Consider the following 12,365-nt stretch of genomic DNA (forward strand, 5'->3'; position numbering starts at 1 on the left):
AATAATAGTTTATACTTTATTGATCCCGTAAGGGGAAATTCGTTTTTATTTTATTTTATTTTTTATTTTATTTTATTTTATTTATTTTTTTAAATAAATAATAAACATTAATAACCTGATTTCTGCCTTCAAATGTAGTCATTGTGACAAACAGTTTCTTAAGAGGGGATGCACAACTTTGGCTCCAATGACGTCATCAGCGCAATATGTCAGCTCCCGTTGTGGGAGCTTCACTTCTGCACAACGGGAGGCGTACACATGTCGTCCCTCTTTATATACAGTCAGTGTCAGTGAGTCTAATCCACACATATTCACTGTGTGTGTGTCTCTCTCTCTCTGCAGAGTCGTATCAGTTTCCAGGGTTTCAAGGTCTGCTCCAGGACAATGACACACTGCGTCTGGGCCTGGACTTCCAGAGACTGCTCCGCATCAACCACATGTTGTACATCGCCGCCAGGTCAGGTCGCTGTGTTTGTTGTTGACGTGTTACATTTGAGCTTGTTTATAAGAGTCGCCTTCAGAGTGTTTAGAGGCGTTCAGGGATTTTAAAATGCAGGAGAAGACGGACAGATACAGATTTAGTATTTAGAAGTATCATGTGTTTGATGCTGGATTCGACATGAACATGTATTTAAACATTTCCTCCAGTTGAACCTGAATCTCTAACACCTCTGACTTTGTGATTTCACTCCTCAGGGATCACGTGTTTGCAGTGAACATGACGACGGCTTCAGAGAAGTTCGTACCACAGCTGGTGAGTTACAGAAAAAATAAAAAATCTTCTGCAATCAGGTGTTCACACAGGTAACAGCTGGCGTTTGTTTCAGTGCAATCTGTGCAGCATTAAGTGCACTATTCTGAGCTATTCTCTAGCTATCGTCCCTTTAACTTATGATCCAGTTTGACAGCATGATGCCGACAAATGCCTCCCATGGCCTGATTTTGGCGGTTGTTTTTTCACTGAATTTGCAAGTGACATTTTTTTTTTTTTTAACGCGGCGCAGTTACCACCAACTCTCCAAACTGTTTTTTAAAAACAGCTCAGCTCTGCAGTGCAGTCAGGGGAGCGTTGAACCCTTTGTGTGTGTGTTTGGTTAATCAGACAGTTAATCAGCGTCTTTTTGAAACATTTGCTCAGAGTCAGCGGACGCAAAAGCTGCACAGTTCTTTATGAATCAGGTCCACGGTTCACAAGTTGACAATAGATAAAACACACAGAGATGTTTTGTCCAGAGTTTACAAAAACAAGAGGAGGAACATATGTCACATAACCTTTAATTCAACATATCATCATCATCATGTCTCCAATCATTCCTGATCATGTGCCCCAGATATTACACTGAGCGCTCCGTCAGAGAAACAGGAAGAAGGGAAATGTTTCTTCTGATCGTCTTTTGTCTTTTCGACTTTAGTTGACTGTTAAACTTAATGTCATTCTCGACACCATAAGTAGAGAAGTCCCTGTGAGCAGGCGCTTACATGTCATGAGCGTACATCAGATGGTTACCAAGTCTTTCTCCGACCACACCTCCAGTCTCCCAAACTTTCAGCCCTTCAGAGCGACCAGAGGTGAAGGTGCACAAAGGAGGAATCCAGACAACCTGTAGTTTATCTGCTGTGGATTTAATACTGGATGAAATGCTGGATAATGCAAACAATGATGCTCCTCATTAAGCCCAGGGAGGTCAGATTACAAAGGGTTAAAAACTACTCCTGAGCCAAATAAACCTGCCTTGCTGCCCCCTAGTGTTTGCTCAGAGTACTGCACCTTTACACTCACTCAGAGGTTAGCTCACACTCTGTCATCATTCGATGTACTTTAGATGTTGAATTAACATCACAGAGCCTCCTCTGGTTTCATCTGAAGTCACAATATTTTTCTTTTGAAGCGTTGAGAAAAAGAGCATCGAACCTGACGGCTGACGACGACGCAGCAACACGTCCTTTTCACTTTTTGAAAAGAGCGTCTGTAGCTGTGATATCAGAGCGGCAGAACAAACCTGCAGTATCTTGTAAAGGACACGCTTCCTTTGATGTGAACAACCTCCTCCTCATCAAAGCCAGAGGGTTACAGGGGGGGCTCCTGGCTGTAATGGGCCTTCCTGGTGCATTGTGGGAAGGAACTGTAGAAGCTCTTTGATGAGTGCTGTTACCTTCGTTATCTGTGCTCCGAGCTGTGCAGCATGATGAAGGACCACACCCCGACCTGCTCGACCTGCTCGACCTGCTCGACCCCTCGCCTCTCTTCTTCACTTTGTATAATTCTTCACATGAGCATAAATAAAAAAATAAAAACATTATTATAACATTATTATAAACGTATTGTGTCATACATGAATCTATATGACACCATAAATGATATAACATTAATTTAACATTATTATTGCACAAGGTCAGAGTGAATTGTCCAGGTGTGTGTGTGTGTTTGCAGGATTTCCATCTTGTTTTGCATTGTAAATTGCCTTTAGGTTGATTAACCTGGAGTGTGTGAGGTCGTATTGACGAGCTGACACACAGCGGTACGATGTGCAGGTCCATCCACCCACCAAAAACTGAGTATTTGTCGTCTGTGCAGAGATATTTTTTATTGTTAGTTTAACTGAAATGTTCCTCAAACCTCGCCTGCATGTACCTGTGACTCACAGTCCTCCTCACCTGAACGCTCGTGTTCATATGCCATCAGAAGCTCTTTACGTCGTCTCTCAAGCTGTGAGAAAATTACACCTTTCAGGTCCGAGTTTCACGCCGGATTAAAGTCTTTTATTCTGCCTTCCTTTTGTTTCAGAAGCTGACGTGGAAATCCAAAGACGTCAGCAAGTGCACGGTCAGAGGGAAGAACAGCGTGAGTCCTCTTCTTCTTCTTCTTCTGTCTTTTTCCTGTGTTTGTGAAACGTGTGGACGAGCTCAGACACATTTTGCTGCAGCTGTTGGACGGTGAACTCTTTCATCTCTGACTTGATCAGTGAGAGGCGTTGATGTTTTCCTGTAAAGTTCACTGACATGGAAGATTAAATAAGATTCACAAAGCGTCAGACTCTTCTGAAGACGTCACATTCAGTCTGCTTTATGTTTCTGTGCTTCAGGACGAGTGCTACAACTACGTCAAAGTCCTGGTGCCTCGAAACGACGAGACGCTGTTCGCCTGCGGGACGAACGCTTTCAACCCCACCTGCAGAAACTACAAGGTAACACACACACCTGTCCTGAGGAGGGCGGGACTTTGAGATAGTTTTAGTTTTTTATTTTATTATTGTGTCATACATAAATCTATATGACACCATAAATGAAAAACGTTCCTGGATCAGAGTGCTCTGGGTTCATTCTCAAGAAACAAAAAGAGAAAAGCAAGAAGTCAAACTAATCAAACAGAATATTCTGTCTTCTTCTCCAAGCTTTTGAAACAAAATTATCAAGTTTAAACACATCAAACTGAAACAGACATTCCAGTTTCTACACATCTGTCCGCTCCAATATTTCTGATTTTACTTCATGAAACAATAATTCTCTTAAATCATCAGATTTTGTACGATGCAAAAAGAAAATGGGACTCCGTTCCAACTTCGTCCAACTCACACATCTCACAAAGTCTGTTTTCTACTGGAATGTTTTTGAAACAACCGATTTCAACGGCCAGAGGGAGAATAGCAGATCTTAACTGTGCGACCGAGGTTCTTTGGCTACTAGATAAACGGTTGGTGCTGTCCTGATTCACAGAGGGGGTTTGGGTCTACAGAAGAACCATTAAGAGAACTTCTGGTTTTTAAACCATTCTGACTCTTTAATTAAGACTTCCTCCCACACTTGATGACTATTGATCTCTGACTTCCTGTCGGTGGTTGTGGGAGGTGGCTTAATGCAGATGTGAGCGTCCTGTGAGGCTCGACCTCGCCATTAGTCGAGCTAATCAGAGCAGACTGTCATGTATTAGAGATCATTACACAGAAGAAGAAGAATCTACATCCTTGTGTTTCCTCTCTCTGCTTCCTGCTCCGGTTTTGTTTCTGTGTTGTGTGTTTGAAAAAGGACTGACTCCACACATCGTGTTTGCTAACCTGCTCATCGGGCATGCGGCGCTGTCATTGGGTTAATGAGCACAGAGCGAGGGGTACAGAGGACCCCCCCCCACCCCCCCACCCCCCTCGTTCTGTTTCCCCTGCTGCTAATTGAAAGTGTCAGCAGCTTTAGAGGCCTCGTCACAGCCAAACAAAAAAACCTTCACAAAGCCACAATTTCAGGTGTCAATCCAAACCCGTGCTCCTTTTTTAAAATTCTTTCACCCCGCTGAGCGGCGCACGGCTGATTGACAGGTGCTGACCCCTTTTTTGTAGAAGCTTCCTGCTCTGTGAAAGCCCCGGCGGCAGGAAGACAAGAAGAAGAAGAAGAAGAAGAAGAAGAAGAAGAAGAGCTGGAGCTATAAACAGTTAGAAACACAGAGATACCCGCTCTGGATTTTTTGGTTTGATGGTAAAAAATAAAATCTGTATGATCAGTGAGATCTAAAAATAAAATCTGTATGATCAGTGAGATCTCTTGATGACGGAGCTGTGTGAGAGGACGACACACACGCTGAGTTTCCAGTTTTAGTTTGATATAAAATATGTTATCCTGAAATATATTATAAATACTTTAAAAGATCTTCTACTTTCCTGTACGCTTCAGATCTAAAATAAAGTGTACCTGCTGCTTTCAGTTATGTGTTTTTATAAGGCTACATAACGCTCTGAATAACTGCAGAGCTACAGCGGAAATAAAATGTCTTAAACATTCAGAAACTAACTTATAAAGAGCTGCTGACACACACACACACACACACACACACACACACACACACACACACACACACACACACAGAGCTACTGACACACACATACACACACACAGAGCTACTGACACACACATACACAGAAGGAACCTGGAAACAAAACATGTAATTTTATCATTTCATGGCTTCTCCTCATCGTGTCCTTGATAAAGTGCATTCATCAGAGATAGCATGACTGATGTAGGAGGAGGAAAAGGAACGGAAGAGGAAAACGAGCAAAGTTTCCTCACTTGTCCAACAGAGCGAGGGCGAGCGAGATAGAGAAAGAATTAAAAATGGAGAGTGCAGCCTGCGCAGAGAGAGAGAGAGAGAGAGGAGAGAGAGAGAGAGAGAGAGAGAGAGAGAGGAGAGAGAGAGAGAGAGAGAGAGAGAGAGAGAGGAGAGGAGAGAGAGAGAGGAGAGAGAGAGAGAGAGAGAGAGAGAGAGAGAGAGAGGAGAGAGAGAGAGAGAGATGAGAGAGAGAGGGTAAGAGAGGAGAGAGAGAGAGAGAGAGAGAGGGTCAGAGAGAACAGCGCTCGCAGCTATAAACAGACTCTGCTCCCTGAGGGTTAAAGAGGCAGGCAGGTATATTTATGAACCATTACAGGAGGCTAAACGCTCCCTCTGCCTCAGGCCTGAGTTAGCCTATTCAGCTAACGTAGCTACTGTACTCAGAGTTATCAATCAGCTGCCTGTTACATCAGCACATTTCAACAACAATTCAAAGTGCTTCACACAAGACATCAAAAACATCATGACAGAGGAAAGAAAAGAAACATTCAAATAGAACATTAAAAAAACACTGAAATTATTAAATCTGAAAATATGTTCAAATAGAAATAATTCAAATGAAATAAATAAAGTAAAAATATAAAAAGAGTTAAAGTTACAGAGCAGAGTTAAAGTTTAAAATCTTATTAAAGCTGTTTAATGAAAGGCTGTAAACAGGTGAGTCTTCAACCTCCATTTAAAAGAGCTGAGAGTTTCAGCAGACCTGCAGTTTTCTGGGAGTTTGTTCAAGGCAGACCGAGACAACGGGCGTAAATATCACATCTTGAAACGGCAGTCTGATCAGGTCTTGGTGTTAGCATACACATGTTCAGAGGGCCCTTAGCCACGCCCCTTTCCGTGTGTTTGCTGGATTAGAGGTAGCCTCCATCGCACTCACCACCTAAGACGTGTGATGATGTTGTTTACAAAGTTGTCCTGATTGTTGTTGGAGACCAATGTGTGGTCAATACTGTTTTTGTATCTACAATGTGACTCTGACTGTCTCAACGGGTTAGTGTTGTTTGTCCTCGGCAGGACTCAGATGAGACGTGAACCCAACATAACCTAGTGATTTAACAAACAACAACAAACAGAACACAAAACAACTGTGTATATGTCTGTCTATATTATGCTCTCAGGTGTGAGTCAGACTGACAGCAGGGGAGCAGGGTCACTCTGTGTACTGATAACACCATCACCTGAGATCTGTCACTGTATTATCAGCTCAGGTACAGTAACATGCAGCGACTCCCTGCTGAACGCTGACAGACATCAGCTGATCCGCAGCTTTATGACCCTCTCTGCTGGCGTGCTGGATAATATAAGAACATGTGTCACTGACAGTATAACTGAGAAAGCATGTAAGGAGAAAAGAAAGAAGTTAAACCTGAATATTTATTTACACAGCACCATTGTGGCAAGAAATGTCCAGGTCCCCCCTGCAGTCTAAGCCTATAACAAGCTGGTCCAAGCCTGAGCCAGCCCTAACTATGAGATTTATCAAAATCAGAAGCCTACTTGTGAAGTGTGTCTGCCTCCCGGACCCTGACCGGTAGATGATCCCCAGAGGAGAGTGATAACTGAAGGCTCTGCCTCCCATAGTACATTTAGAGACTGTAGGTAGCATGAGCAGGCCTGATAACTGAAGGCTCTGCCTCCCATAGTACATTTAGAGACTGTAGGTACCACGAGCAGGTCTGATAACTGAAGGCTCTACTCCCATAGTACATTAGAGACTGTACCACGAGCAGGCTCTGCCTCCCATAGTACATTTAGAGACTGTAGGTAGCATGAGCAGGCCTGATAACTGAAGGCTCTACCTCCCATAGTACATTTAGAGACTGTAGGTACCACGAGCAGGTCTGATAACTGAAGGCTCTACCTCCCATAGTACATTTAGAGACTGTACCATGAGCAGACCTGATAACTGAAGGCTCTACCTCCCATAGTACGTTTAGAGACTGGACTATAAAAACGAATGATATAGATTTTCTTTCCCTTTTCCTCTCAGATGACCAGCTTGGACCAGGTCGGAGAAGAGGTTGTCGGTCAGGCTCGCTGTCCCTTTGAGTCGGGTCAATCCAACGTCGGACTGTTTGCTGGTGAGTCAAATAGGACAAAATCAACTAAACAGTGATATCACCACTGATTTGTTAAATTAACGGTTCTTTATATTAATTATAAGTCACATTCTAAGAACTCTTCTGTATACGCACAAGTAATTGTGCTTGACATGTGAGGCTTCATTTCTGATTCAAGCTTCAGCCCCCCGTGACCCCCAGTGGGTAAAAAGTGGTATAGATAATGGATGGATGGATGGATGAAAAGTAAAACCTTATATTCAGTGTCCAGAGGATTGTCAGATCTCTGTGTGAGTTTCATCTAATTGTCTCTCAGGAGGGGATTTCTACTCGGCCACCATGACGGACTTTCTGGCCAGCGATGCCGTCATCTACAGAAGCCTGGGAGAGGGCCGGCCCGTCCTCAGGACCGTCAAGTACGACTCCAAGTGGCTCAGAGGTAGGTCACGGTAATTCATATCATATCAAGGTCAAACTTAAACAGTTTTCAAAGCAGACATCGGAGCAGGTGGCTCGGTTATTATTGTGTGATTGACAGATTAGACTGGAGACAAGAAGAAGTCAGTATTAACTCATGCAGTCATACACAAGTGTCCTTGCCCAAGGACACATCGGACATGTGGCTGCAGGGGCTGGGGATCGAACCCCGCAACCTTCCAGTTTAGAGACGACCGACTGTAGGCTGACTGACCACTGAGCCACATAACTATGATCAGTTATTAATAGTTTCAGCACTCATAGGTGTTTGTTTTTGTAGTTCTGTTGGTTGGTTCATTAACCAGTGAACTGAAATGACTCTTGATCAAGTTGCTGCTGAATTTGATTGGTTTGCTTCTGTCTGACTCAGCCAATGATCTGTGGCAGATGGTGATTGTCACATTAATAACACAGCGAGGCATTAAAGTATCAAACCTGCACACACAGATTCAGTTCCTCTCCTCCATGATGTGTGAGCCTGCAGGAGGAACATCTCTAACACTAACACACTGACTCGTTTACTGATGAAGAAACTCTGCAGACACAGAACACAGTCAAGACGGAGATCAGCACTCTTTTTAAAACCTCCCAGAGTTCCTTGTGTGGGATTTGAGATGCTGAAAATCAGCGACTGTAAAATAAAGCTGAGTATTCAGGTGGGGGGAAAACAGAGATATTATCACCTGGTGAGTGTTGAACATCAAAGAGCGAAGAGAGGTGAAGAGTTACAGTGAGAGACGATATGAGCAGTTTTACCCTGAAAGTAGATCGATAATAACAACACAACCTCTCTCTCTGTCTCTCTCTCTCTCTCTCTCTCCTCTCTCTCTCTCTCTCTCTCTCTGTCTCTCTCTGTCTCTCTCTCTCTGTCTCTCTCTCTCTCTCACTCTCTGTCTCTCTCTGTCTCTCTCTCTCTCTCTGTCTCTCTCTCTCTCTCTCTCTCTGTCTCTCTCTCTCTGTCTCTCTCTCTCTCTGTCTCTCTCTCTCTCTCTCTGTCTCTGTCTCTCTCTCTCTGTCTCTCTCTCTCTGTCTCTCTCTCTCTCTCTCTCTCTCTCTGTCTCTCTCTTTCTCTCTCTGTCTCTGTCTCTCTGTCTCTCTCTCTCTCTCTCTCTCTCTCTCTCTCTCTCTCTGTCTCTCTGTCTCTCTCTCTCTCTCTCTCTCTGTCTCTCTCTCTCTCTCTCTCTCTCTCTCTCTCTCTCTCTCTCTCTCTCTCTCTCTCTCTCCTCTCTCTCTCTCTCTCTCTCTGCAGAGCCTCACTTCCTGCACGCCATCGACTACGGTAACTACGTCTACTTCTTCCTCAGTGAGATCGCCGTGGAGTACACCGCCTTGGCAAGGTAAGTGTGTGTATTTCTGTGTGTGTGTTCAAAGACGTCCTCAAAAAAAGTACATTTAAACTTTTTTCATGAAGTGCCCACAACCCTTATATTCATCATTATAAACTCAAACTTAACTTTATATTTAATTCTTATTCTCGAAGGTCCAATCAGAGAGCTGTGTAGTTAGTGAGATGATAAAGGTATCTTACTCTCTGATCATTAAAGGTCCAATCAGTGAGCTGTGTAGAGAGTGAGATGATAAAGGTATCTTACTCTCTGATCATTAAGGAAACATGCTATGTTGAAGTGCTGGCTTCTCTGACAACATGCAGCAGCCAGTATGTCCTCCTTCTAACTTTAGATTCTGCTCCTGAATGCTCTGGATTTGTTTGGACCAGAGAAGGTAGGCGCTTTTAGGACACACCCCCAACGGCCGTTTTGGACGCCCCTCGGTTTGTCAGATATGAGAGCAGTTATCAGGTCAACAGGTGTTGCAGCGATGGAAGCGGTCAAGAGAAGTGGTTCAGATAGAAGTGATTGTACCCGACCTAAAAAGCCTCTGCATGTTTCTAATAAGCTCCACGAGCAGAAACGTGCTCAAACTAGGATCAAACTGTGGGGGGGGGGGCAGCTCTCTATGATGTTTAGAATTTAGACTGCAGTACCCATTTTAAACACTACCTGTGTCAGAGTTACATACTGCTCCTTTAACGGTTTATATGTGAGGGACAGTACTTGTGCTAGGGCAGGACATCAGGGAGAGAGAGCGGGAGATGACAGGTGGGGGAGGAGCTAAGGATCAGAGTCAAACCTCTGGCTCATAGCATCGGCTAAGATCAGAGTCAAACCCTCTGGCTCATAGCATCGAGGACTACATCCTCTTTAATTGGGAAACAAATGCTAACCTCGAGGCTATGCTCCCTCTCTCTCCAGGTGGTGTTCTCTCGGGTCGCCCGGGTTTGCAAGAATGATAACGGAGGATCACCACGAGTTCTGGAGAGATACTGGACGTCTTTCCTCAAAGTAACTTCACGCTCAACACGACTCAACTCTGAATCTAGTTTAAAACAACACACCTCCGTTATGGCCGTCTCTCATTTGGTTCTTTTGTTTTCGTTTCAGGCTCGTCTGAACTGTTCGGTTCCGGGGACTCGTTTTTCTACTTCGACGTTCTCCAGTCCCTCACCAACGTGCTGCAGATCAACCAGAGGCCGGCTGTGGTCGGGGTCTTCACCACGCAGGCCAACAGGTAAACACCTCACTGTGTGGACGGTTTGCCTTCAGAGCTCCAGCGTTACGATTCCCGTGGTTCAGATAATGTTCACCATTTCAAGATTCAACCACCACAGCAGCCACAATCTACGCATCTGTCAGACCACAGACAAACAACCACAGAGGTCTTTCTGGTTCATTTTCTAACCGTCTGAAGCTCGATGTTCTCTTCAGGTCATAATATTCCATCAAAATTTGTCCTGCTGCATCCACAAATCGATTGCTGCATTAATCTATGTGTGAGGAACGCCTGCCTAATTCAACAGTAGAATGCACTTTAAAAAACACTGTAGGGGGAGTTTCAACAAATCGTAAATCTTTCAAAAAAGACCTTATTTGTGATCTTAGTCCAAACAGTTCGATTTCCTCGGCTTGTCTGGAAAGGCGTTTAAGACACTGAGTGTGATGGCAGTTATTATTATTCATGTACAGGACGAGAGAAGCAAAGGGGGCGCCAACATTTTACACCCAACAATTACAGTGAGATCATAATTCAGGAACCAAAACCATGTATTACTGTGCAGAAAGTTCAGAAAATGATAACTTTGACAATGAGACAGGATGCGCCTTAAAGACGGAGGACATAAATCTGTCAGAAGGACTGATGATGCTGATTATAGCTCGCCATAATGAGAGTGTGGCGAGGGTGGACGGCGTGGAGCAGAGGGAGCCATCCATCAGAGCCGGGGCGCTTCTCAAATGAGAGACTTTGTAGATATTTGAATTCAATGTGCCAGGTCGAGTGAGGGAGACAGATTTAAAAAGCTGTGTGTGTGTGTGTGTGGTGTGTGTGTGTGTGTGTGTGTGTGTGTGTGTGTGTGTGTGTGTGTGTGTGTGTGTGTGTGTGTCGTGTGTGTGTGTGTGTGTGTGGTGTGTGTGTGTGTGTGTGTGTCTGTGTGTGTCCTGTGTGTGTGTGTGTGTGTGTGTGTCTCTGTGTGTCTGTGTCTGTGTCTGTGTCTGTGTGTGTGTGTGGGTGGGTGTGTGTGTGTGTGTGTGTGTGTGTGTGTGTGTGTGTGTGTGTGTGTGTGTGTGTGTGTGTGTGTCTGTCTGTCTGTGTGTGTGTGTGTGTGTGTGTGTGTGTGTGTAGCATCCCCGGCTCTGCAGTCTGTGCGTTCTACATGGACGACATCGAGAAAGTCTTCAACGGGAAGTTCAAGGAGCAGCGGACCAGCGACTCGTCCTGGACTCCTGTACCCGACGAGCAAGTTCCCAGACCCAGGTGAGACCACCAGGGACTCTTCTCAGGGTGCTCAAGAGTCCGGACCAGGATCGCTTCTAAAGTTCTAGGTTTTTCACCTTCAGACCTGGATCGTGTGCAGGCGACGGCCCGGCTGCTGAGTACAAGTCGTCCGTTCAGTTTCCAGAACGAGACTCTGACGTTTTATCAAGTCGTATCCTCTGATGGACGAAGCGGTTCCTTCTGTCAACGACCGGCCTGTCTTCACCAGGACGTCCAGCAGGTAACACCACACACACACACACACACACACACACACACACACACACACACACACTGACCCCTGTAGATACCATCCTCAGATCCCAGCTCATCAAGTGTCTCTTTCTTCCCAGTTTGTTACACATATCTGATCGTTTTCAGAAACAGTGTGAAGTGATGCACCACTTTATTTATTTATTTATTTTTATTTTTTACTTTTTTACTTTTATTCACCAAAACGTGCACACACACACTGACACAATAGAGATAGAAACAAGAGGGGAACTGTGGTAAGATCCAGTTTTACAAGCAGATTTAGACAAAAACAAACAAACAAACAAACAAACAAACAAACAAAACAAAAGGTCAGAAATAAAATGAATGAATTAGAAAGAGGGACAAAATAAATAAATGAGCAAACAGACAAAGACAAACATGGAGGACAGTTTAGTAACACAATGATGTCAAATAAAAACTGGTGGGAGAGGTTGTACACATGGTGACGGTTTTGGTGTTGTTTGTTTGTTTTTGTTTTCCTCTTATTATTCCGGTTCTTGTCGGATGATAAGATGCGTTTGTTTCCGAGGAGAATCTTTCTCTCTCTGCTCTGCTCGTTCTGACGGATCATTACATCTACATTCAGTGTTAGCAGACATTAACAGACGCCTCCGCTGCATGATTTACAAGATGAGACAAAAATGATCTCG

At 44.2% G+C, this 12,365-nt stretch overlaps 2 protein-coding genes across 4 annotated transcripts in view; both read left to right on the plus strand.

Moving 5' to 3' along the window:
* LOC136177130 (semaphorin-6C-like) overlaps positions 1-9,334 on the plus strand; it is an 88,095-nt gene extending 78,761 nt beyond the window's left edge. For 2 of the 3 annotated variants that reach the window (XM_065948369.1, XM_065948370.1), the window contains 7 exons: positions 343-457; positions 697-754; positions 2,786-2,842; positions 3,084-3,185; positions 7,083-7,173; positions 7,469-7,591; positions 8,879-9,334. In XM_065948369.1, coding sequence (XP_065804441.1) covers positions 343-457; positions 697-754; positions 2,786-2,842; positions 3,084-3,185; positions 7,083-7,173; positions 7,469-7,591; positions 8,879-8,970 — 638 coding nt within the window. In that variant the 3' untranslated portion in view covers positions 8,971-9,334. The remainder of the gene's footprint in view (positions 1-342; positions 458-696; positions 755-2,785; positions 2,843-3,083; positions 3,186-7,082; positions 7,174-7,468; positions 7,592-8,878) is intronic. The other variant, XR_010664779.1, reaches the window with a different exon arrangement.
* A 502-nt stretch (positions 9,335-9,836) lies between these two features.
* LOC109976028 (semaphorin-6D) lies at positions 9,837-11,680 on the plus strand (the record flags this gene model as incomplete). Its single annotated transcript, XM_065948368.1, is given in 4 exon segments — positions 9,837-9,971; positions 10,071-10,197; positions 11,308-11,439; positions 11,523-11,680. A coding segment is annotated over 1 exon segment (59 nt), but the record flags the coding sequence as incomplete, so codon positions are not given.
* Positions 11,681-12,365: the final 685 nt, after the last annotated feature.

Source organism: Labrus bergylta, chromosome 19 (genome assembly GCF_963930695.1).
Source record: "Labrus bergylta chromosome 19, fLabBer1.1, whole genome shotgun sequence".
NCBI classification, from domain to species: domain Eukaryota; kingdom Metazoa; phylum Chordata; class Actinopteri; order Labriformes; family Labridae; genus Labrus; species Labrus bergylta.